The sequence below is a fragment of the Salarias fasciatus genome, chromosome 1, assembly GCF_902148845.1.
Source record: "Salarias fasciatus chromosome 1, fSalaFa1.1, whole genome shotgun sequence".
NCBI classification, from domain to species: Eukaryota; Metazoa; Chordata; class Actinopteri; order Blenniiformes; family Blenniidae; genus Salarias; species Salarias fasciatus.
The window spans coordinates 34,957,673-34,980,036 of NC_043745.1; the positions used below are offsets into that span (position 1 = coordinate 34,957,673).

Sequence of the window (22,364 nt, forward strand, 5' to 3'; positions counted from 1 at the left end):
TAGTGATGTTCCAGGTCCAGGTGAGCCTCTTTGTCGTATTCTGACTTCTTTGTTGCTCCAACTCATCCTGTCAAGCCTGCAGCTACACGCCTTCTCTTCACAGCTGAAACCAAGACTCTCTTGCTACAGCGACTACCGTATTCGGCCGAGCTCGAAGAGAAACTTGTCTGTTGTGGCTTTGGGTCTGCCGGTCCTCCTCATGTCAGTTTCAGTCGCTGAGTGTCTCTTGAAGGTGAAGGAACCTGTACTCTCCACGACTGTCTTTGCATTTACTGGCAACATTAAGTGCTTTCATGGTCTGCCTCTCTCCATTTTTACAGCACACGACGTTCTGCAGTTCAACTGTTGCTCAGGAGTCCGTTTTAATGCAGAGACAGGGGAGGCTGGAAGTAACCCAGAAAATTTGGAACGCCTCTACAAATTAGTAACTTCCAAGGCGTGATCAACTTCTGCTGCTGCACAAAAGCTTTAAGCTGTTGGACACACCTCTCAGTTTTGAGTAATTTATTCTAAAAATCTCTAGCAGCTCCCCACTAGTCCTTTTCCCTTTTCACTGTATTCTAAGTTACTGATATTGCCCCTTGAAAATCTCACATTTAATAATTTCAATATTTATTCTGTGCTTGCTCGGACGTCTTCTTTCCCACAAAATAGTTAAGTGAATGAGACTTCGTTCCAACATTAAATGATGATAAAGTATATTTGTCCTCAGTGCACTGAGCTCAATATTCCAGCAGGAACCCGTTTCCACTCAGGGTCTTCAAAAATTCACACATTCATGAAAACCTCACTGCAGGTGTTTTAACTATGTGGAGTGTTCAGTGCCTTCTTATGCACGTGTTCCACCAGGGAAGCACTTTATTTCACATACATTAGTGCAGAAGGAGAGAAGGGAACCCTGATATTTAACTGCCACCTGGTGGCTGAAACGAAAACAGTAATGATTCCACCAATTTTTGCCTTGAAGAGATTTTTTTTTTTAATGTAACCTGTGGAGGAGGCGGAGGAGACAGACGAGTTTAAAATTAAACTTTTTTCAAGCAAAATATCCAAGAAGCCTGTTCGACCATTGATGACACCGCTTGTAAAATTAGAAATATACAGTTTTATTTAGACTTTTCAGATTTCTGGTGCAAAATAACACGAGAATAAAACTTGAACTGCGAGAGATAAAAAGAAGCCCAAGTGGCTAATATAAAGTCAAACATTACTGTAATGAAAATACAAAAAAAAAAAAAAAAAAACCCATTAAGGAACAACAAAGCAGAGAAAACTACCAACTGAGTTAATAAACCACACAATGGATCAGAGGGGACACAGTGGCAACGGAAATCCATTTTGGGTGAGCATGTGGGAAACAATTTAGATGAAAAAACTTCCATCAAGCACAGGTGAGCATATCAGTGAAATAACAGTGATCTCAGATTTCAATCAAGTGTGATTAAACAAAAACAAAAAATTTACAATGAAACGACTTGTGAAAGAGTGTCAATCAACATGTTCCAGAAATTCTGTAGTTCATTTAACTTCTGAATTCAAACGATACAGCTCAAAAATCTCACACAAACCTACCAAACAACATTTCCAAGACATTGAGATTATTTTTGCTGCTCGTCCTCTTGTGTCTGTGGGGGGCAGTGGCGTCTCCTCAGGGTCCATAACAATGATTAGTGTGAAGCTTTCCGCACGTTTTGATGACCTGGCAGAGAAGCGTGCGGACAGACGTCTGAGCGCCTGGCTTCTCTCATCCCGACTTAAAACAACAGAGTATGGATTTTATGTCATTCTGTCCAGACAACACAAACTCACAACCTTGAGCACCTGCTCACTGCCAAACCCACGGAGAGGATCGGGATATTTAGGGTGAGCTGCAGCCTCTGATGATGCAAGACAATCGGGGAAAATTGTAATCCTTTCAGAGGAAACTGCAGCCGCGGTCGCCTCTGCAAAGCAGCCCCAGTAAAAGCCATTAGTGTGATGCAGCTCGCTGCTCTGACTCACAGCGATTACTCAAAAGTCGCATGCTGTGACAACCACTAAAACACACTGTGCATATTCCCTTTTCAGTTTATGTGAGGGATGAAAGTCAAAATGTGAAGAATCCTGAACTTCCAGAGTTCCTCCCGATCGTCTTCATCACCTCTGATCTAATCGTCCAGGTCAACAGCTCGTCCATCTGCCAGGTCAAGAAAGGAGGAGGGATTTGTTTTCCCTCTATATTCTGTGGATGAAATGACTAAAATAAAAAATAAAAAAAAGAAGAGCGATTTAAAAAAAAACAGCTGTATTTCAGCCAAGTCTAACAGTGATTGAAATACTCTCAATTGTGGAAAAAAAAACTGGAATTCTGGCGTAACGATGATGCAACAGTCTGGAGAAAAACCTTCACCAGGAGAGACTCGGCGTTATAAGCTACAATCGATGATCACCTCTCAAAGCAAACCATCATAAAAGCAAAGAAAACCATTTGCTCTTAAGCACATGTAATCTTGAAATACAACCACCTGCTTTCTCTGGTTATTTTAGCACAGATGAAACCGATTCACCCCACATACCTGGCAGCGTCAGGCGGAGCGGAGTCCCTCCAGGGTTCTGGTTCTGCGGGCAGAAGACAAACAGGACAGAAGATTATTTAACGGCTTGGGTGATGACTGAATAAGGAAAGTAATCAAGACATCAGAAGAAATGGGAAAACCAGCAACGAAGGTTGGCTCTGCGACTAGTGGGAAACTGATCACAGGCAGAACCAGTTGTAAGTGGGTCATTAGTGAGCGACAGTAGAAGCGCCTCGGCACATGGACGCTGGTCATTTCGAGATAGAGAGGTACTCGGTTATTAAAGGAAACTGTTCCTGTCAGAGTGTTCTGTGGGAAAATGTCTCCACACTGCATATCATTACCAAGAGTGGCGCAGCGGTTACATCCTCACGGTGAGTCAAGCCCGCCTGCCAGAGCACTGAAAAGGAGACCGATTCAACTAGTTTTTATTCAATCAAATGTTCTTGCACTATTGCTCCAGAGTTGCTGGCCGAAAGCCAACATGAAAGCTAGCAAACTAGCATTAGCCTCAAAGCCATACGTTCAGGGTGAGATTGTAAAAACACGCTACAGGAGAATGGACTGTCCGTGACCCCTGAACTGAAAGGAGTTTGACACCATCGGATTAAGTCAATTAATTCACAGAAAACGTGCTCAACTTCCCACTGATTCTAAAATTTGTTGAGGGTTATTTTGTAGAAAAGGCCATCCTCCTAGACCCTGGAAAAGGTCAGTCTGTGGTCATTTTCCTCTTTGTTCGAGGGGGTGGAGCTGGATTCTTGGCTGAACGCTCCGAACTCCGCCACCCCGCTGATAGTAGGGGACAAAATTACAGAGTGGTTATTGTGCAGCGCTGTGGCACGAGTCCAGGGCTGCTGTGATCACAGAGCAAGAAATGTCACGGTTGAGGCTGGAGGAAAAACTAGTTTTCTTGGAGGAGGGAGGAGGTCACCAAGAACCCTCAAGGAGAACAGCTTAAGTGCACATGTTCTGCCCATCAGTTTATGTAGAATTAAAGTAGTCTGCCATTGAAGGAAAAGAGATCGGGCAAAGAATATCTACCTAAACTGATGAATCAGACATTTATGGGTAATAATTCTAAGTTTTTTTTGTTTTTTAAGAACCGTTTTAGCTACATCGTAGTAGTCTTTAATATTGTGCACTGCGTTTCTTAAATTTGTTGTTTTTCCTCATTAGGACTCAATGAGTCCCATTACTCTCTTGCATGATGTTCTTGTTTGAGATCTCCTAGAAGTTCACTTCTTCCTGCTGTAAACACTGAAGGACAGACTATTGTTGGTTTCCAAACTCATAACTCAAGATTATTTAAATCTTCATAAATCTTTAATTTTTTTCCTGTTTAATAAAAGTCAAATTACCATTTTCTGCAAGTAATTTAAAACATGTATGTTCCTGTGGGTCGGTGCAGCACTGGGTGAAATGCACGGTGGTCTTCCAAGAGCTCAGAAAGTCACAAATGTTACAACTGTTTCACAAGTTTCCTCTTTTAGGCCGAGCAAAGGTAGTGTGCATAACATGAGATATAATTCACATAAAAGGAGAATAAACTGACCGATCCAGGCTGTGTATCCTCAGGTCTTGCACACACCAAACAACTTCTGCTGGCAGGCTGCAGGTCGGCCATCATGTTCACAATGGTTCACACATCCCGTTTGACCTCGAACTCTCGCATCCTCCAGCTGAGAAAGAAGATGAGAAAGAATAAGACGAGGCCTTTAACCTTTAGGAGGCTCTGGCTGTCAGGTGGGGGGTGACTCAGATGGCCCCTGTGCACAGTGGGTGTCACCACAGTGTGTCAGACAGGCCGATGTGGCACCGCCATCAGCGGCCTGTTTAATAGTGCAACTCATCATTGTCACCACTCTTAGCAGCTCGGGTGCGTTAAAGACCCAACAAGGACAACATTACAACTTGTACATTCAAAAAATACATCATGTGACCCTAATTTTACCTGCTGTGACTAAAAAAAGGATGAATAACAGTTAAGAAAACCGCTTAAACCAAGAACCAGTACCAAAGGAAAAAGTCTTTGAACACAATGCAAAAATTCTGACTTCTTAAAAACAATCCATATAACTGAGATTAACAAAAAGTTACATTAAGATTGAGGTAAAATGAGGTTATTGTTTTTGACCCCAAAATGGAGGAGTGAAAGATGAGCGTTGATCTTGACTCCATGTCACTCAGGACATCAAATCAAGGCAGAAATCTGGGTGTAGAAATAAATAAATATGGGTTCAGATATGAAATTCAAACAACCACCCTGGAACAACCTACTACCATCCGAAACATTCTGCTAGAATTAAAGGATTTCCGATGAGAAACCACAAACTTCTTAATTTCATGCATTAATCTCTTTTTAGACCCTCCAGAAAAACGTGAGCAAAAATTCTTGATTATGCGTACTGAAATCCCAGATTATGCGAGCTAAAATGCTTGATTATGCAAATTAATATGCAGGGTTTTTATGCCATTTTATGCGGTAAAATTGCAGACAGTTGTGAAGTATGCTGTGAAATATGCGAAAGGATGCCAGATATTGTAGCGCACACACACACACTTCATATTAGTTTGTTATTTATCTTAAATTGTTACTCACCAATGCAACACACACACACACTTTATCACAGGTTTTAGCAATTGTGTGTGTGTGTTTGCAATTGCTAAAACTTGTGAGAAAGCCGTCAGTACGGTGTTTCAAATGAACTGGTTTCCTTGTTAACTAGTGACTGACTTCCTTTAGCACTTCCTGCTGCTGCTAGTAGCAGCAGATGTTGATATCAGCCTCATTAAAGGTCTGAACGGCTTTTTGTCTGGTTTTTAACATCTATTAGCAACAAGGGACGTGAAAGAAACCCAGTCGCCAGTCAATAGGGAAACCAGTTCTTCCTAAACACCGGCTCCTCTCCGGTTTCTGGACACTTCTCCTCCGCTAGTTAGCTGCTGCGTTCAGGTGACTGGAGCTGCTGCGGAAACTGAAACTCCGTCATTCACATGAAGGCAGCGGTGACAGCTGGACTCAGGAGACACGTGAAGGAAGCGTGGACTAATTGCACAAAGGAACGGCTCTCAGACAGCTGTGATCCGGCTCTCATCATTCACTTAAAAGAACGCGTTCAAACGAACGACTCGTTCATTGAACGTCACAGCACTTCAAGCGAGACCATTTCTCGTTTTTTTTGCGGTAAATGTGAGATTATTGCGGGAATTATGCGCCCTTTTGGAAAATATGTGGCCCCTGCATAATCAGCGGCAAAAGGGTGATTTATGCGTGAATTCATGCGATCGCATAATGGCGTTTTTCTGGAGGGTCTATCTTTTTTACAAGCTGAATTATTATAAAAAAAAAAAAACAAAACAAAATCCTCCATGGGAGTGATTTTTACAAAGTTGCATTCTTAGTGGCTCCCAAAATCATTCTCGTATAAACAAGAGAAGTTTTCCGTTCTGACTTGGAAACCCTGTGTGAACGGATCCTCATATCTGCTTGGTCTGAAAGGAGATTCACACTTTCACCGATGAAGTTCAGACATTAAAAACAAATGTTTCGCCCCTTGTTTTTAGTGCGGGACATACAAGTTCATCCTGAAAACGATATCTATTGCAACAAACCGTTTTACTCAGAAAAAACACCTGAAGTCTGCCCAATCGGCCAGCTGACTCTCAGAATTCAGGGTTTCTGGTGTCTGAACCCTCGTGGTCGGGCGATGACACTCGTGCCGTTTCAGTAGCCGTAATGTAGCTAGGTTTTGCTGCAGTGTCACTGCTTCCGCTTTATCGCCATCAGTTCAAGGTCTTTGCTGCATTTTGATAACCGTTACTGAAACTAACTTCAATTAGCTTCATACTGTGAAAACTCATTCTGCCGAGACTATAAACCTAACTGCCCAATCTTGATCCCTGATGCAACATTGTCACGTTCTGTCCGTGGACATGTGTAATGATCATTTCTTTCTATTGTTACCTTTTTGTAGCCTGCCAAGAAGACAGAAGTATTGATGTCAACAGTAGTAAAAGAAACGGACAAAGCTACAGCCGGCAGAAAAGAAATTGGTTCAAGATGTACATGGAGCATCAAAAGACGCTTTTGGAGGAGCAGCTCTCAGAGTTTCTGTCCAGACTTCCAGTGCCGGCGCCCAGACAAAGAGCAGCACAAGAAACAGACCTGGAGGAATAAACGCATGTCTCTGTGAATAAACCACCTGGCTGTGCTTCTAGATCCTGCGTTTGAAAATGTTTTGAAAAGTATTTCATAATTATGGAAAAGTGACAATTATTGTAGTTTACAAATTCCTTCAATCAGGCCTAAAACCTAAATGTAAAGAAGATGAAATAGTTAAAAAAAAAAAAAAAAAAAAAAAAAAAAAAAGTAAAACCTCACTTGTTGGTGAACCTGCAATGTCAATTTTTGAAAAATAATCTGAACACTATTTAAATTATAAAGGCCCTCAATTGCACAACATCTCCTCTCTTCTGCATGGAGCAATGTTTCTCTAACTTTGAGCCTTACTGAGTTTAATGCAGATTACCATGTTGTAATTTGCACAACACAAATGAACTTAAACCAACTCCACAGGAATGCAGCAGGACATGACATTCCTGCAAAACAACCTCAAAAACACAAGAAACAAAACAACCCTGTATGGATGTATCACAGGGTAAGTCAAATTTGTCAGGTATACACAAACAACATGCAGTGAAATGTGTGTATCTGATTTAAAAAACAACAAAGTATTACAAAATAGTGTCCCCACCTGAACCACCTGTGGCCTGACAGTTGGGAATCATCTTCAGGTTTTCAACCCTTCAGCCTGGTGACCAGCCTGGAAGGGACAAGGTTTGTTTTTATTCTTGAAATTTAAATTCTACTGTACTACTGATTTAAAAGAAAAATAAAGGGGAGGGGGCTAAACCACAGTCTCCAATCAAAAAGTCAAAAGATGCCCATGCTACAGTTCAGTTCAACAAAAGAGAATATCTGGATGTAAGAGTGCACAGTGCAGCTGAGTGAGTCAGATGGCCCCTGTGCACACAGCGTGTCCTCAGGTGGGATCGGATTGGTGCGTTGTTGCCACTGCAACAAACACCCCAACTTTTAATCGTGCAACTCATCACTCTCACTCATAATGCACTTGTTTAGAAAAGTGCATACTATATGCATTTACCTCACTTCCACATTTGATCTCCAGTGACTTTGTTTCCTTATCCAACTCCTCTGAAGCAGTAATGGAATTCAGTCTTCAGTCAGGAATCAACTGCAGGCTTTCAGTCCCTCAGCCTAGAGGGGACAGGTGCGTTAACAACTGATGACAAATCTCAAACAGCCTTCAAAAGTAATACCCCTTCACAATATCTGAATTATTTTACTGCATATTTGTGACACATTTGTGTTTAGCCCTTGCCTTGAGTTATGGCAAAGCCAGGTTGAAATCCCAACAGCAGCAAGAAGGACTTCCAGTTTGCTCTGTAGGAAACCCCTGTAGAAGAGAACAGTCCAGTAGATACTTGTGGAATAAGCAAATATATAACAGATGATTGATCAGGGAGAACATTTGGATGTCAAAGTGCAGCTGAGAGAGTCAGATGGCCCCTGTGCACACAGTGTGTCCTCAGGTCGACTCGGATTGGCGAGATGTTGCCACTGCAACAAACACTCCAACTTTTAATCGTGCAACTCATCACTCTCACTCTTAGCGCACCTTAACATCCGGGACTGTGTTTATGTGGTGTAGATGTACATGTCTTTACCTCTGGTGGCGTCTTCACTTGATATCGGCTTCCATGACTTCTTTTCTCTCATCCGGCTCCTGTAACACAGTAACGGTAAGTCACATCACGTGCGTCCAAAAAACAAGTTATTTAGGAAAAAGGTATCAACGTGAAACACAGCCACATGGCATAATTAACTACCACGAACCCAGTAAACATATAAGTGTAAAGCTCTAACGAAAGATATGTTCATAAAAAAGGAAAATTCAAGCAGGAAACACTCACATCGACGACTTAGCTTAGCTGCTAGCCACTTTGCCATGCTAACACCGAAAATCGGCTTTTTAACGATGAAAAAAATCACTTCACGAACGGACATAAAACGTGTAGCATGAATCAAAGTTTGCGTCTGAAACGTGTTTTAAATCAAGCTTTACCTTTAACGTAGCTTAATCCCTTCTTTTCACATTCCGTTCAGCTCACTGAGACACGACAAGACTCGTCTCATTTTAAACACGCGCCCCAGAAGTTATTCGCTGATTGGTTGAAAAAGTGGAGCAAGGCGGACGCTCATTGGTCAGTCAGGCTGTCGTTTATGTTCTGAGAGCCAATGAGAAGCTATGTAATAGTCATATGTGAACACTTTCAAAAAACTTTTATATAAGAGTTTGATTAAATTTAGACTACTACTAATACACGTATATTACTGTGGACGTAATTTAATGTACTTAATGTGAATATATGTGTAAACATGTTTATGGATATATTAGTTTGTATCCTGAATATTTGAATGAATTGCTGAATGAACATTAGTTTGTATGTATTTTTGTGGATTTAAAATGAGAAATGTATTGAAGAGACTTTGAAGAGAGAATTTTAATATTTCTATCGTTGCCCTCCTGTAACCTGTTTGATTGTAGGTATTGTAGGTGTTTGAGTGGTTTGTACACTCACCTCACAGCAACATGTCCCCAGTTTGAGCTTCTGGACCTTTAGGTCTGGAACATGCATGTTTTGTATAAATAAATGCATTCGATTCTAGTTGGATTAAAAAAATAAAAATATTATATGTATATGTATATATATATATGTATATGTATATACACATATACTTTTTGTTCCCAGTTTCTTGGGTATCATTTGTTGAGTAAACTGTGATCTTATCTATTGCATTAATAGTTCCTAAGCCAATGTGACTTTTCAGTTTTGTAAACTTCTGAAGGTCAAATGCTCCAGTTAAGCTTTGGTGCAATTTATATGATTCACACATCTCTTAATGCCTTCAAAGAATAGCAAATTTAATTGTTGGATAGCTTTCACGCCTCAGAAATCCTCATTTGCGATTGCATATTTCCTCCCATTGTTGTAATTATATCATAAATTTGCATCTTATTATTGCTGTCTATTGAAGAGCATGTTTGTGTAACATCAGTCAACACAGGCGAGTGAGTCTGAAGTTTCATTGAAATGCAAATGCAATTTTATATTAAAAGATAGCAAAGGGATAATTCACTATATCACACAACACAGCTTGTTAGTACTGCCATGGAAATACATATACAGTCTTTTCATATTTACACATCAAGTGACAATCAAACAAAGAAAAAAAATCATAAATACCTCTTTTTGTTAACTTTACAACAGCTATATGGAACCAGTATTTCATAAGATAAAAGAGCACTATTAAATAACTGGCATCTTCCCTATCATTTACAAGGCTTGGAAACACAGTGGTTAAAATAACCCAGCAAAAAACAAAACAAAAAAAAAACATAGGTTTAAAGGTTTTCTCCAGTGAGTAAAATTAATACAAGCCTAAAAAAAAAAAAAAAAAGGTCATGGAATCCCTTTGTACAAAAAGACTATACAACTCAATCAATGCAATATTAACAGAAATGTTTGCTTCTGTACAGTTTGAGCGTTCCTGCAGCAGAGTTTGGAGGGACTGTGAGCCGGGAGGATGGGACACTGTGACGCTCCGCAGGCCGGCACTCCCACCGCCGCCCGCCAGACACCGGAGTTCCGTAGCTGCCAAGACCCTCTTTCATTGGCCTCAGTGCTTCGTCTAGCAGCAAATCAGCGAGGAGCTGAGCTTTGTAGCAGATACTTCAAAATACAAGGACCTAAAACCTCTAACATATATCTTATCTATATAGCAATATAGTATTTCCATGTCCCATGTTTCCACAGACAGAACTGTTCTCTAAAGTTCATAAAATCTTGAGTTAAACTTGTATTTTAAGATGTCAGTGATATATTTCTGAGTGGATGAGGACAGACATGCACAGTGTTTCTAAGTTACCCATTAGCCGTACTGAACTATTACTGTGAGAGCATCTCTACGGGACTCAGACGACCCCAGAAAGAAAAGGGTTCTCCATTACCTCCAGCAGCGTTTGGCCAAGCAGATACGACGAGTCCTACGTGCCAAGATTTCAAAATTGTCTCCGATCTGGGAAACTTGTGTGAATAATTAAAAAAAAAAAAAATCCATCTATTTATTACAACTTCCTGAGAAATTTATCTTATTTCTGTTTGTAGCAGTTTGGAAGTAAATGTGTTAAAATTCAATTTCATCCGTTGCTCCCTTTACTTGTGGCGATGTCTTAAGTGTTTATAAAAACAACCCGAATTCACACTGGAGGCTGCAGTGACTTGCAGTAAAGGCGAGGAACAGAAAAAACAATAACCGTCTTTCCAAAGAAATAAGAAACAGAGACATCTGATATCTTGGAAAAATAAAACCAGCGTTATCTGCATGGTAAACGGCAGAGGAGGCAGAAAACACCTTGTATATTTTAAAACCTCAGAGGAAAATAAATATAGAAGTTGAAAAACAATGAAATGTTTGGCACTTCGGCTTTTTACTTCATCGTGGCTTCTTCTGCTTTGTCCCATCTTTATCATCCCGACGCTTCTTTCGGGAAACTCCTGCAGAAAGTTAATAAAACTACAGTAATTTTGCCGTGTTGGGCGCTATAAAATGAGACCTGTGCAGTGCTGTTTGTGTGCTGGGGAGCGCTTCACTGCAGAGTCCTGGTGAAGTGGAGGAAAACAAACACCCAAGAGGTCGACTGAATCTCTGCTGAAGTGTGGAAAGAGAAAGAAGCATAGAGACTGTGAAGCCCCGCCCTTTGGCACTGTCATAAATACAACTCTTGGATAAACTGGGTCCTGCTGCAAAACACTTCACACTTAACACTCATCATCATCATTCTCTGAAAGTCAGCAAACCCACTCTACAAGTAAAAAAAAAAAAAAAAAAAAAGTTTATAAATAGAGTTCATAAAGACATGAGTGGCATTAGCGAGAGCCTTGTGGTTACATCGTCCGGGGGGGTATGTCGGGTTCCAGAAGGAGAAGTTCACACAGAGTAAAGTTGAAGCTGCACACAGACAGGTGCCGAGAGTCTGCACACTTTACAAAAAAAGAAAAGAAAAAAAAAATAGAGAAGGCTCCAGATAACGCTCGTTTCTCTCGTGGCTTCGTCCCCAGAGTCCTTTCCATTCCTCTTCCAGCATCATGCTCCTTAGTTTATCATGAAGCCCGGAAGCTGAAGCACTGAGGGTGCTGCTGGAGAGCAGCACTGTGTGTGTGTGTGTGGGTGTGTGTGTGTATATATGTGTATGTGTGTACAAGTAGGACGGAGCCCCAGTTTCAAAGACAGGAGAGGGGTTTATAGAGCTTCACTGTGTCTACCCAGGTCCGTATGTACCGTTAGTTTACATATGCAGCTACCTATTCATCTGTATGTATTCGTACCGGTTTAACGTACAGCATGTGTGTGTGTGTGTGTGTGTGTGTGTGTGTGTGCGTGTGCGTGTGTGCGTGTGTGTGTGAGAGATGGTTGAGATGGCGCTCAGAGGGGTGGGGGCTCCCTCACACTTCGCTCTCGGTGGAGGGCTTGCGTATGGAGGCCCAGCCGGTGTCGGGCAGGCTGTGCTGGGCGTGGCGCTGCGGGGTGATGGCCGACGGGGTCAGGGTGGTTATGGAGGAGCACTCCGACGCCTCCTCCTGGAGGAGCTGCTCCGTCTCGCCGTCGTCTAGCGAGGCGCTGCTGGCCTGCAGGGACACGGTGTCGGTGCGCATGCAGGTGTGCAGGCCGCCTCGGGACGGCTTGATCTGTTTGAGGTCGTCCCAGTAAAGCTCGTCGTTGGACAGGAGACAAACGCCCTCCACGATACGGATCTTCTCCTTGGTGTAGCCTCCGTCCACCACCCCCTGGACAAGGACACAGTCACCCTGTCAGACTGCCTTTACAGGAAAAACAGGTCAAATCTATCCTCACGAGAAAAGACTATTCCATTTTTTTAGAATTTCATCCGATACGTTTGTTGTTTTTTTAAATTAACATCTGACCACTTCAAACAGGAATTTCTTTATCTGAGGTAATACCACCGTTTGCCATCAGATGGCAGAGTTGGCCAGTTTGCATCGGTTTTATTTATTTATTTTGTCCATCAGAAGGCACAAGACTCACTTCTAACAGTTAAGCACTGATAACATAAATAACAAATAAATAACAAATAAAGAATACGGTTGGCTCTGGCTTCGTTTTTTATGGCTGTAATTTGTCCCGGGATGGAATCAGCAGCAGAAACTGCAGCAATGCTTTGAATGGCAGCTCATCAGGAAGTGGCATCACTAACTCCGACACACAGAAGACTCAAAGTGAATCCTTTATGTGTGAGAATGATCACTCACAGCGAGTTTGTTTCCATTTTTTTGTGTAAAGAACTGATGAGATATTCTGGATTTTACATAAAAAAAATGTAAATTGTAAAAAGATTGAGCGGTGAAGCATTTGTGTGTGTGTTAGGACAAATGTCTTGTTTCATATTTTAACTCATTTCCTTTACACGTTTATCCACACACGCACATACACACACATCAGAAATATTTAACCTGTTAAAGGTTTCCCTTGAGGATTAATCAAACGTCACAACGCTCCAGAACAAAATGCCACCTTCAAACACAGACCATGCCTCTGTTGGCTCTTTTTTAGTAATTCTCTCTTTTCTTCTGCAGTTACTTTAGTATTATTTACACTTTAAGGTGCTACAGCTACACAAACGCACCTCAATTAAATAAAATTATCAAGGAAGACTTCAATTATGTGAAAGTGTGAACAGCATACGATCAGAGCTCAGGCTTTGTTGTTCACGGGGTTTTAATGGCGTACTATTTATCAAAGGATGATATTTAGTATTGTTGCACCTTCAACACTCACACAGTCTCACCCAGAAAACAAAGTGTTAAGTGGGAACAACACCGACATGCTGCTGATCACAGAGCTCTCAAACCGTACTCCAGAGGATTACTGTTCATTTGCAACACATGCAGCAAAGGACGGCAAAGAAAAAAAAAAAAACACAGAAGTGAAAGAAACAAGGCTTCCATGCGGTGGAACAACTACCTCTCCGCGGGATAAATGGGTCAAAAGATAAAGGGAGAGAGGGAGTTGTAGGGATGAGAGTGCTGCAATGGAAAAGAAGGAGAGAGAGAGAGAGAGAGAGAGAGAGAGACAGAGAGAGGCGGGGAAGAGAAGATGGAAATCAGCACAATCAGAAAGACCGGAGACAAACAGTGAAGCCATTTGTCTCTGTGGTTACCCATGATACACCTGTGCAATCTGTGATCATCCGATGAAAGCATCATGGATTCATGTGAAATCCATTCATCTATTATAAAGAAAGAGCAAGTACGATTTTCCGCAGGGTCTTACCTCTTTTTTATACCGCAGCTGGTTGTATATCGGAGGCTTCTGCGACGCCTCGATCTTGACCTCCTGCGTGGAGGTCCGGTAGGAGGGGTTACTGTAGGTCAGATTGCTCACGCCTGGGTCAGCGAACTTTGACTTCTTATGCCTGACGAGCAAAAATGTGAGAACGACAGCACAGAGTTTGAGAATTTCACGTCTGCTTTAAAAAAAAAATGAGTCAGGGAGAGAGAAGAAAGCAGCGAGGGAGACTGACCTGTAGATAATAAAGGCAGCAATGAGGATCAGAATTGCCAAAACAGTCAGAACTCCACCGATCACATAGCTGATGTGAAGTCCCTCTCCTGAAACAGACAAACAAGTTTAGCATTCAGGTAGACATCTCAAAGCTTTCAAAAGATCTGATGCTGCTGAAAAGTCCCACATGAACTATTTACAGGCCAGAGGTGTCAAACATGTTTTAGTTCAGGGGCCAAGTGCATCTCAAGGGGGCCGAGCCAGTGAAATAGTGCAATGATAACTTTTAAATTGACACTTTAAAGCTTTTATTTGCTGTGGCAAAGAGTAAACATGATGAAAATGTTTTTATTATAAAACCAAACCAAGATTTACAACCATCTCAACATGAATGCAACTTTAATGACACCTTCATAAGTAAAATAACTTCTCCTGCTGCTGCTGTGTTTTTGCAAACTCACCCCGACAGCTAGGCTTTGAGGCCAGTTTGATAACTTTCATAACGTCACTGATATCTCAGCTTGGGTGTCAACAGTTTATTGGGAAAAAAAAAAAAATAAATCAGAGTTTTCTTTGAATTATTTACAATTCGCCTGGTGGTTTGGTGGGCCGGGCTGGAGCCTCTTTCGAGCCAGTTTTGGCCCACGGGCCTTATGTTTGACACGCCTGGTGTAGCGAGTCACATTACTGCTCTTAATGGCTCCAAAGTATGACTTTGGCAGCAGAATCAAACACAAAAGTACAGGAAACAGCAAAGAAAAAAAACTGTTAATCACAGAATGCAAACAGCTCACGTCATTTTAGCACTAAGCTGCTTGAAATCTCATCATCAATTTTATGATGGACAGACCTTAGTGTATTTCTCCAAAGCACTTAATACTTGTGTGAGAGTTTTCAGTTTACTGTTCTAGCTAAATGCTTTTTGACATGACTGAAACACAGCAGTTGGAACATGACCACGTTGGATGGCAAATATCAGCTTTTCTTGAAGACGTTCAGAGTAAACGTCCGTCTGTACTGACCGTGAGGAGCCGTCACCACTGTGTTCAAGCAGCCTTCCACATTCAGGTTCTTGTCGGTGCAACTGGAAAAAAAAAAACAAAAAGAAAAGAAAACGAGCTTGAGAAAATAAGTACGCTACAATATATAAGACCTGGAGACACAGGGGATTTTAATGGAAGTCATAATGATCCAACTCCGTCAAACCCATTATATAGCTTTTCTTAAGATTACGCTCTGTGGGGCCTTTGGGAATAATATGGAAGCTTTTTCAGCTTTACTGCCTTTAAAAAACCCCTTTTGGCAGATTTTTCTACGATGTGAAAACATTTGTCAGATTCTCGGGATCATGAAAGGCTGAATATTCTGGAGCTCGGCCAATTACGGCTATTTGTTACAAATTCAAAACAGAAGCTCTGGCTGCGTTTTGTCAGGACAGACTATCCAAACGCTGTGTTACGGATCTGTTTCCCAGAGGGAGCGCAAAGGCAAAGAGATGCTCAAACAAGTTCAACAGCGTTGAGTGCAATCCCTTCTGAAGGAGGAGGATATCCAGAGGGACGTACTTGACCATGGAGGGTCCTCTGTGTGGAGCGTCCGTTGCTGATTTGGGGGTCTTGTTTGGGACGGGCGTGCTGACGGTTCCTCTGGCCGGCGAGGTGGGGACGTAGCCTGAAACTGAAGCACCGCAAGTACGGGGTCAGCAGTCAAGCAAGTGACAACTAATGAGACTTTTTTAAAGTACATTTGCAGCAAAGGTTTATTATTAAAAATGTCTTATCGTCAGAAAAACAAACGACTAAATGACTTAAGTCAGCCCTGTGTGATAGAGGTTAGGAGTACGACTCTCACTTGTGGAGCAGGGTCGCCCGTCTGGTTCATCCGGACAGGCGCACACAAAACTGTTGGTCTTCGCAAAGCACAGGTGAGTGCACCCGCCGTTATTGATCCCACAGAGGTTGGTACCTAAAGCAGAGGAGACCAAACGTTCAACACCGGAACCAGTCAGAGCCGCCGGTCTCTGTGGTGGACTGGGGAGCTGGCTGGCATCAAATCACAGAAACCTGACAGATAACAACAGACCCCAGGAGTCCTGCAGAGAAAAGTGCAGCAGCCTGAACTGAAATGCTGGATTAAGAAGAGATCTGACTAATCAGAAGACGGTAAACATGCTCAAATGAACCCATCAAGTTCAGCTGAAAGCTGCTAAATCAGAGAATAAAGGTTTTTTTTTTTTTGTTCTGTCACTCTGCAGCACTTTACCGGTCGTTCTCATTCACTTTGGCGCTCGGTCTGTCCTACATGAGACGCCGCAGTGCGAAAACCTTCTTACCTGTCTGTCTGTGAGGGGATACCACTATAATGTCCATGAGGCCCTCCACATTGGCCAGCACAGTTTCCTTGCTGCGGCCGGTGTGTTTGTCCACCCGCTGGATGGACTTAGTCTGCCAGTCCGTCCAGTAGATCCAGCGGTCTTGCTGCGAGAGTCGGGAGAAAGGAGTTAGAGGGGAGGACACCGGCTTCAACTGGGGAAAGGAGGGAGAAGAAGAGAGGAGAGGAGAAACACGGACAAGGAGCAGGGGGGGGGCAGGAGGAAGAAGGGAAAAGGAGAAGGGAGAGAGGGGGAGAGAGAGGGGAGGAAGAAAAATGAGGGTCAGAGTGGAAGGGAATAGAAGAAATGGTTAAGCTGAATGGAATCAGTATGAGCTGGAGGACGGAGAGACGACCAGCGAGAACCACACGGTGAGCCGATGAGTGAAAGAAAGCAGGTAAGGGGGGAGGAGGAGGGAGCCGGGAGGGGGGGAGGGAGGGGGATCGGCCCGGTGATGGACAGCTGGGGGGGGGGGGGGGGGGGCGAGGGCTACCTGTGTCAGGGCAAACGGGTGAGAGACCGGGCTGACGAGGATCTGGCGCAGCTTCCCGTTCAGGTCCGAGCTCTCGATGCGGTCCAGGTGGGCGTCCACCCAGAAGATCCTGCAGGGGGCGCCAATGATGATTTCTCTGGTTAATTTCTGCAGCTCCTGTGTGGGCTGAAGCCTGATCCCTACTGACAGACACGCTTCTTTCTGACCTCCGGGTGTCGTAGTCCAGCGTGAGGCCGTTGGGCCAGCCCAGGTCGGTGTTGATCAGGACCTTTCGGTCCGAGCCGTCCAGGTGAGACCGCTCGATCTTAGCGATGTGACCCCAGTCGGTCCAGAAGAGGAAGCTGCAGAGTGAAGGTTTCATTTCATCAGGAGGTTAAAAAAACAGGGAGATTCAAAATATCCTGAGGGACAAGAAAAGTGGAACACGAAACAGGAATAAAAACAATGAAATAACAACATAGAAGCACTAACAAACACAGGAACATTCAAAAAGAACTGATACGGATAAGACTTCAATCAAACTCTTTCAAATCCTGCATTCATTCATCAAACTGATGAAGAATTAAATCTGATAGCAGCTGCCTGTGAACACATAAGTCTTAAAATTAGGTGCAACAGCTGAGTATATCGATCACAAAGAATCTTTTCTCTTAACATCAGATAAAACTACATCTGGAGTCAACAGTGGGCCACTTCATGTCACTTTACAGTCACAGCGTCACGATTTTACTCATATTTCATTAATGATAATTATGAAATATAATTCTCTGTTTTTTCTGTCACTTATTCTATATTATTGATTTTAATTACTGCTACAAGGACAAGAGAAATTGGTGCAAACGTAGAAAACGTGGGGCAAAAAAGTGGTATCGTGCTATTTTTTTCTCGCTATTTTCTCTCTTCGCTGGTGACCTCCTTTTCTCTCACCCTTTGCTTGGAAACACTGCGATGGCTCGCGGCTCGTCCAGGCTGTTGTTGACCAGGACCTTCCGGCTGGTTCCGTCCAGACGGGCCACCTCGATGGTGTTGCGGCCGGTGTCGGTCCAGTACATGTTCCTGGCCACCCAGTCCACCGCTAAACCGTCGGTGGTCTTCAGACCCTGGCTGATCACCGTCTCCATGTTGCTGCCGTCCAGGTCGGCGCGCCTGAGAAACGACAGCAGCGGATCACACACTGCTGCACGACAACTTGATCCACATGAGATGAAAAACTACTTCTAGACTGTGTGAAAATCCACACCTGATGACGTCCAGGGTCACGTCGGTGTAGTAGAGCTTCCCGTCCACGCTGTCGTAGTCCAGAGAGATGACGTTGTGCAGCTCGGGCACGGGCACGTGCACGTCGGTGTGGTCGTTGGTGTCCAGCGAGATCCTGCGCACGCTGATCCGGTTGGAGAAGAGCAGGTAGGTCTCCGGGGAGTCGTCGCAGGACCGGCCGTCCCCTTTGAGCAGGATGCCGGTGGGGCAGGCGCAGGAGGTGCCGTTGGGCCGCGGCAGGCAGAGGTGGGTGCAGCCGCCGTTCCTCCTCCCACACTTATTGAAACCTTCACACGTCAAATACAGGAGGGTTTAAAGCTACACGTTTTAAAAACTTTGAGATTTAGCCTTGGTTATAATGTAACTGAGATATGATGCATAAATGATACAATTAAGAAACACTGTTTTTACTTTACCACATCATCAATAGATTTTGACAACTGCAGCTACGGCTCAGTTGGTGGAACAGGTTGTCTCTCAATCACATGATTGCAGGTTTGATCAGGTTTGTGTCCATTTCTTAAAAAACTCCTCCAGCAAATTGCTCCCAATGGATGAACCGAGCACTCTGCGAGGCAGCTGCCCTCACTGTTGGCGCGCCATCGGTGTGTGAACGTGTGCACGAATGGGTAAACGTGACCATCAATGTCGGTTTTGTCAAACCGGTGGAAAAACGAACAGCATTTACCACTTAAATGACCCCCAATCAATTTTTCTGAAACAAACTTTTTCTATAAGCAGTTTTTACTGAACTTGTTTTCTGAAACGTGCGTTTTGCTGTTGCTGTAACTTGGAGTTACAACTTGTTTCTATATTATAGCTTAGTTGTTAATTATAATTTGTAATGTATTATCCGACACTGAACCCTACACAAAACTCTAAATGAAAGCTTTTCTTTGCTCTTCACTCTCAGTCACCCCTGGCTACCAGACCAGGACAGTTCCTGTTTCTTGCGGTCAGTGATCCGTCCGACTGAAGCTGGTCTCAGCCGGCCGCCCTGAGACTCACCCAGCGGCCGCTCGCGGTCCACGGCCTGGATGTCCATCAGGCCGGGCAGGTTGGATCGCACCGTGATGGTGTTGGCTCCGGTGTTCTTGTCCGCTCGCTGGATGCTGCGGCTCTGCCAGTCGGTCCAGTAGATATGGGAGCCCAGCAGGGTCAAACCGTAGGGGTGCTGGACCGGAGTCACCAGGGTGTGACGATTCTGTCCGTTCAGGTCGGCCGCCTCGATACGCTGCAGCGAGACGGAGAAGAGTTCATGACAATCGGTAATGTCAGGAATAATGTTCTGAAGATTGAGGGCAGAAGTTTAGATCCAGATGTGTGAAATTAGGGGATTTTTTGGGGTGTTTTAATGGATCAACAAACATTTTAAGGTGTCTAAACTCATGTTCAGATCTCATTACTTATTTTGAAACAGGATGACCTGCACAGGGTTAAAAATGCAGGAAAAAAAATCTGATGGTTTCCAGATTTCCAGCCATTTATTTTCCAATTCAAACATGTTGAAGCTCGTGTCTGGAGTTTTGAAAGAATGAGAGGTTTTTTTTAATCCAATGTCTCGAGGTTCCACTCTCCCTCTGCTTTCATGAGCGACCAAGCCACGCCCCTTTAATTGTACACGCGTCGTGTGAAAATGAGAGCCTCCGAGTCCTACAGCATCCTCCATGTTTAGCTGTTTACGGTGGATGTTCAGCAGACAGTGGATATATCCGAGGTAAGCGGGGCGGCTGCTGCGTTGCTAACTCTCCTCTGCCTGGGCGAGCGGCCGTGCTCTCTGGCTGCGTGCACACTTTGATTGACAACACGCCAATGCGGAAGCTCGAACTCTATTGGCTGAAGCTGCCCGGAGCTTTTTCGGATAACATGGGCGTCTATGAGAGGATGGCGGAGCTCATAAATAAAGTTTTATATTGTTTTATGCTAATATTAGATTATAGTATCGAACCAGACTGACACATTGAAGCTCTGTTAAAAAATGATACATACATTGGAAACGAACGGAAACTCCGGAAACAAGCTTTAAGTCAGGGAGAATCATTAAAAAAAAAAACATTAGTAAATAGTTGAAAATAAGTTTTGTATGTGCAGGATTTAAAGATTTTTTTTTTCTCAAAGAATCATTTTCAGATTTCAACCTGAAAATACGCAAAAATAATGCGCACATTATACACACAATTCATGCATCTATCAAGTCCTAAAAAGGGTCTTTTTTGTGAAGATAATGGAACTTGGTAGATGTAGGATGAAGATCTACCAGAGTGAAGAACTCACAGATATGCGAGTAATAATGATCCTGTTTAGAAACAAATTCAGCAATAATCTCTAAAATAAAATAAAATACATTTAAATTGGATAACTTTTACACTTTCCTTCTGATTTTCAAATAAAGAAGTGGGTGAAAAATGGGAGTTTTTCCTGTTCAGATTAAAAAGTGATGAAATTAACCAATCAAAAAACATATTTAAATGTCTTTAATGTCCTTTATTTCACTGTTAACTGTTCCAGGTTTTCTCCACTGACCTCGGTGTGAGCGTCCGCCCACAGTAACTGTGATCCGGCCATGTCGATGGCGAGGCCGTTGGGCCAGCCCAGGTTGTTACTGATGAGGACCACCCGGTCGGACCCGTCCATCGCAGAGCGCTCCAGCTTGGCGTGTTCCCCCCAGTCCGTCCAGTACATGTAGCTGAGGAGGAGTCCAAGGAGAGAGGCGAGGCAGCGAGTGAGGAGGCCAGGTGGGACAGAGGACAGGGAATGAGGACATGTTGGGTTTAATCAGGCAAGGAGAGACCGGGATCAAGCATTCAAAATTAAACACAAATTGGTAAGATAGAATCTGTGACTGAACAGAGGAGAAGCTAGAACCCCATTACAAATAGAAAAGGCTTAGTTAAAAGGAAAACAAACACCTATCACGAAACATATCAATGGAGAAATATGTTTAAAGTTTGAAAAGTTCAAATACAGTGGATTTTTTTGCTATTGTAAAAACAGGAAGTTATTATGAAAGCGTTTTAAATTTTCAAATTTATCTTAAATTCTGTCATGCAAACATTGGTATCACACTAAACTGGCCGTCCCCGATTGAGACCAGGAGAGGAAGTGTAAACCTGTTCAGGACCTGATCTGAGTCCATGCAAACAGTAAACCGGATTACTTTCCGCCGTCTGAGCTTCGTGCACTGATCTGTCATGTACAGTCACATCATGTTTCACAGTAGGATTCTTTGTTCTCTTAGTGATCATTTCTGAACATTTCTTTGGTCTTCAGTCAAAAGAAACTTCAAAATGAATTAGCTAGGCTAAAGTTGGATGTGAGCTTATTTGGTATGTCACTAATTCCTGGAAGTATCAGTCTGATCACTTCATTCAAATTTTATGTAAATGGGAATATTTGATTTCTCTAAATTAAATAAATTAGACTGATGAAAAAGTGAGCATGTAAATTCATTCAGCTCTTTTCTGACATGTGGAACAAAAATTCTAATACAAGTTTGAAGCGTTCACCTTCAAAAAGATCCCGACATCTAATAACATGAACTTTTGTGTGCAATTATTTCTGGAGTCCATTTCAGATCGAACACAGGCTGGAGCCTCACCCCATCTCGTGGTACAGGGCGATGGCTCGAGGGCTGTCCAGGTTCTGCCAGACCAGGACTTTCCTCATGGAGCCGTCCAGGTTGGCCACCTCGATGCGGTTCGTTCCCGTGTCGGTCCAGTAGATCTTCCTGCCGACGGCGTCCACCGCCAAGCGTCGGTGGTCATCAGCCTGCGGAGACACGCAGCGTTCCAGTTACTGTACGTCGCTCCGCACGGGCAGAACCAAACAAGGTTTTAGTCGTAGGCTGCGCTTCTCACCGGTGGATATGATCTCTTCGTGCGCCGTCCCGTTAATGTTGGATCGGCTGATCTTCTTCAGCGTGCTGTCAGACCAGTAGACTTTTCCTGCAGGACGTTCCGCAACACGACGTTAAAACTCCTTCTCCACCTAACCTGATGATTTGGTAACAGTAAGGACTCA

The 22,364-nt window shown here is 43.3% G+C and overlaps 1 protein-coding gene, 2 long non-coding RNA genes and 3 other non-coding genes across 8 annotated transcripts in view; all 6 read right to left on the minus strand.

The window, feature by feature from the left end:
- Positions 1 to 1,169: 1,169 nt before the first annotated feature.
- LOC115389592 (uncharacterized) lies at positions 1,170 to 7,838 on the minus strand. Of its 3 annotated transcripts, none has more exons than XR_003931607.1 (5): positions 7,724 to 7,838; positions 7,313 to 7,369; positions 4,111 to 4,237; positions 2,556 to 2,598; positions 1,170 to 2,221 (listed from the first exon to the last, which is right to left on the minus strand). It is a non-coding gene; the product is annotated as an uncharacterized LOC115389592 (long non-coding RNA). The 3 variants fall into 3 exon arrangements; XR_003931605.1 differs by having other exon boundaries at positions 1,170 to 2,236; XR_003931606.1 differs by having other exon boundaries at positions 1,170 to 2,236; positions 7,313 to 7,381.
- Positions 4,308 to 4,418, minus strand: LOC115394914 (small nucleolar RNA SNORD67). Its single transcript, XR_003932194.1, has one exon. It is a non-coding gene; the product is annotated as a small nucleolar RNA SNORD67 (small nucleolar RNA).
- LOC115394892 (small nucleolar RNA SNORD67) lies at positions 7,565 to 7,680 on the minus strand. Its single transcript, XR_003932189.1, has one exon. It is a non-coding gene; the product is annotated as a small nucleolar RNA SNORD67 (small nucleolar RNA).
- A 120-nt stretch (positions 7,839 to 7,958) lies between the features above and the next one.
- On the minus strand, positions 7,959 to 8,771 carry LOC115389601 (uncharacterized). Its single transcript, XR_003931608.1, has 3 exons — positions 8,705 to 8,771; positions 8,307 to 8,365; positions 7,959 to 8,035 (listed from the first exon to the last, which is right to left on the minus strand). It is a non-coding gene; the product is annotated as an uncharacterized LOC115389601 (long non-coding RNA).
- On the minus strand, positions 8,132 to 8,247 carry LOC115394902 (small nucleolar RNA SNORD67). Its single transcript, XR_003932192.1, has one exon. It is a non-coding gene; the product is annotated as a small nucleolar RNA SNORD67 (small nucleolar RNA).
- A 953-nt stretch (positions 8,772 to 9,724) lies between the features above and the next one.
- Positions 9,725 to 22,364, minus strand: part of LOC115388242 (low-density lipoprotein receptor-related protein 4-like) — a 29,627-nt gene continuing 16,987 nt past the window's right edge. The window contains 16 exon segments of the mRNA XM_030091317.1: positions 9,725 to 12,488; positions 13,993 to 14,134; positions 14,243 to 14,330; positions 15,246 to 15,307; positions 15,789 to 15,900; positions 16,075 to 16,188; positions 16,556 to 16,748; positions 17,088 to 17,196; positions 17,294 to 17,428; positions 18,015 to 18,233; positions 18,328 to 18,631; positions 19,353 to 19,578; positions 20,868 to 21,030; positions 21,943 to 22,096; positions 22,099 to 22,112; positions 22,195 to 22,288. Of these exon segments, the coding sequence (XP_029947177.1) occupies positions 12,147 to 12,488; positions 13,993 to 14,134; positions 14,243 to 14,330; positions 15,246 to 15,307; positions 15,789 to 15,900; positions 16,075 to 16,188; positions 16,556 to 16,748; positions 17,088 to 17,196; positions 17,294 to 17,428; positions 18,015 to 18,233; positions 18,328 to 18,631; positions 19,353 to 19,578; positions 20,868 to 21,030; positions 21,943 to 22,096; positions 22,099 to 22,112; positions 22,195 to 22,288 (2,471 nt within the window). The 3' untranslated portion in view covers positions 9,725 to 12,146.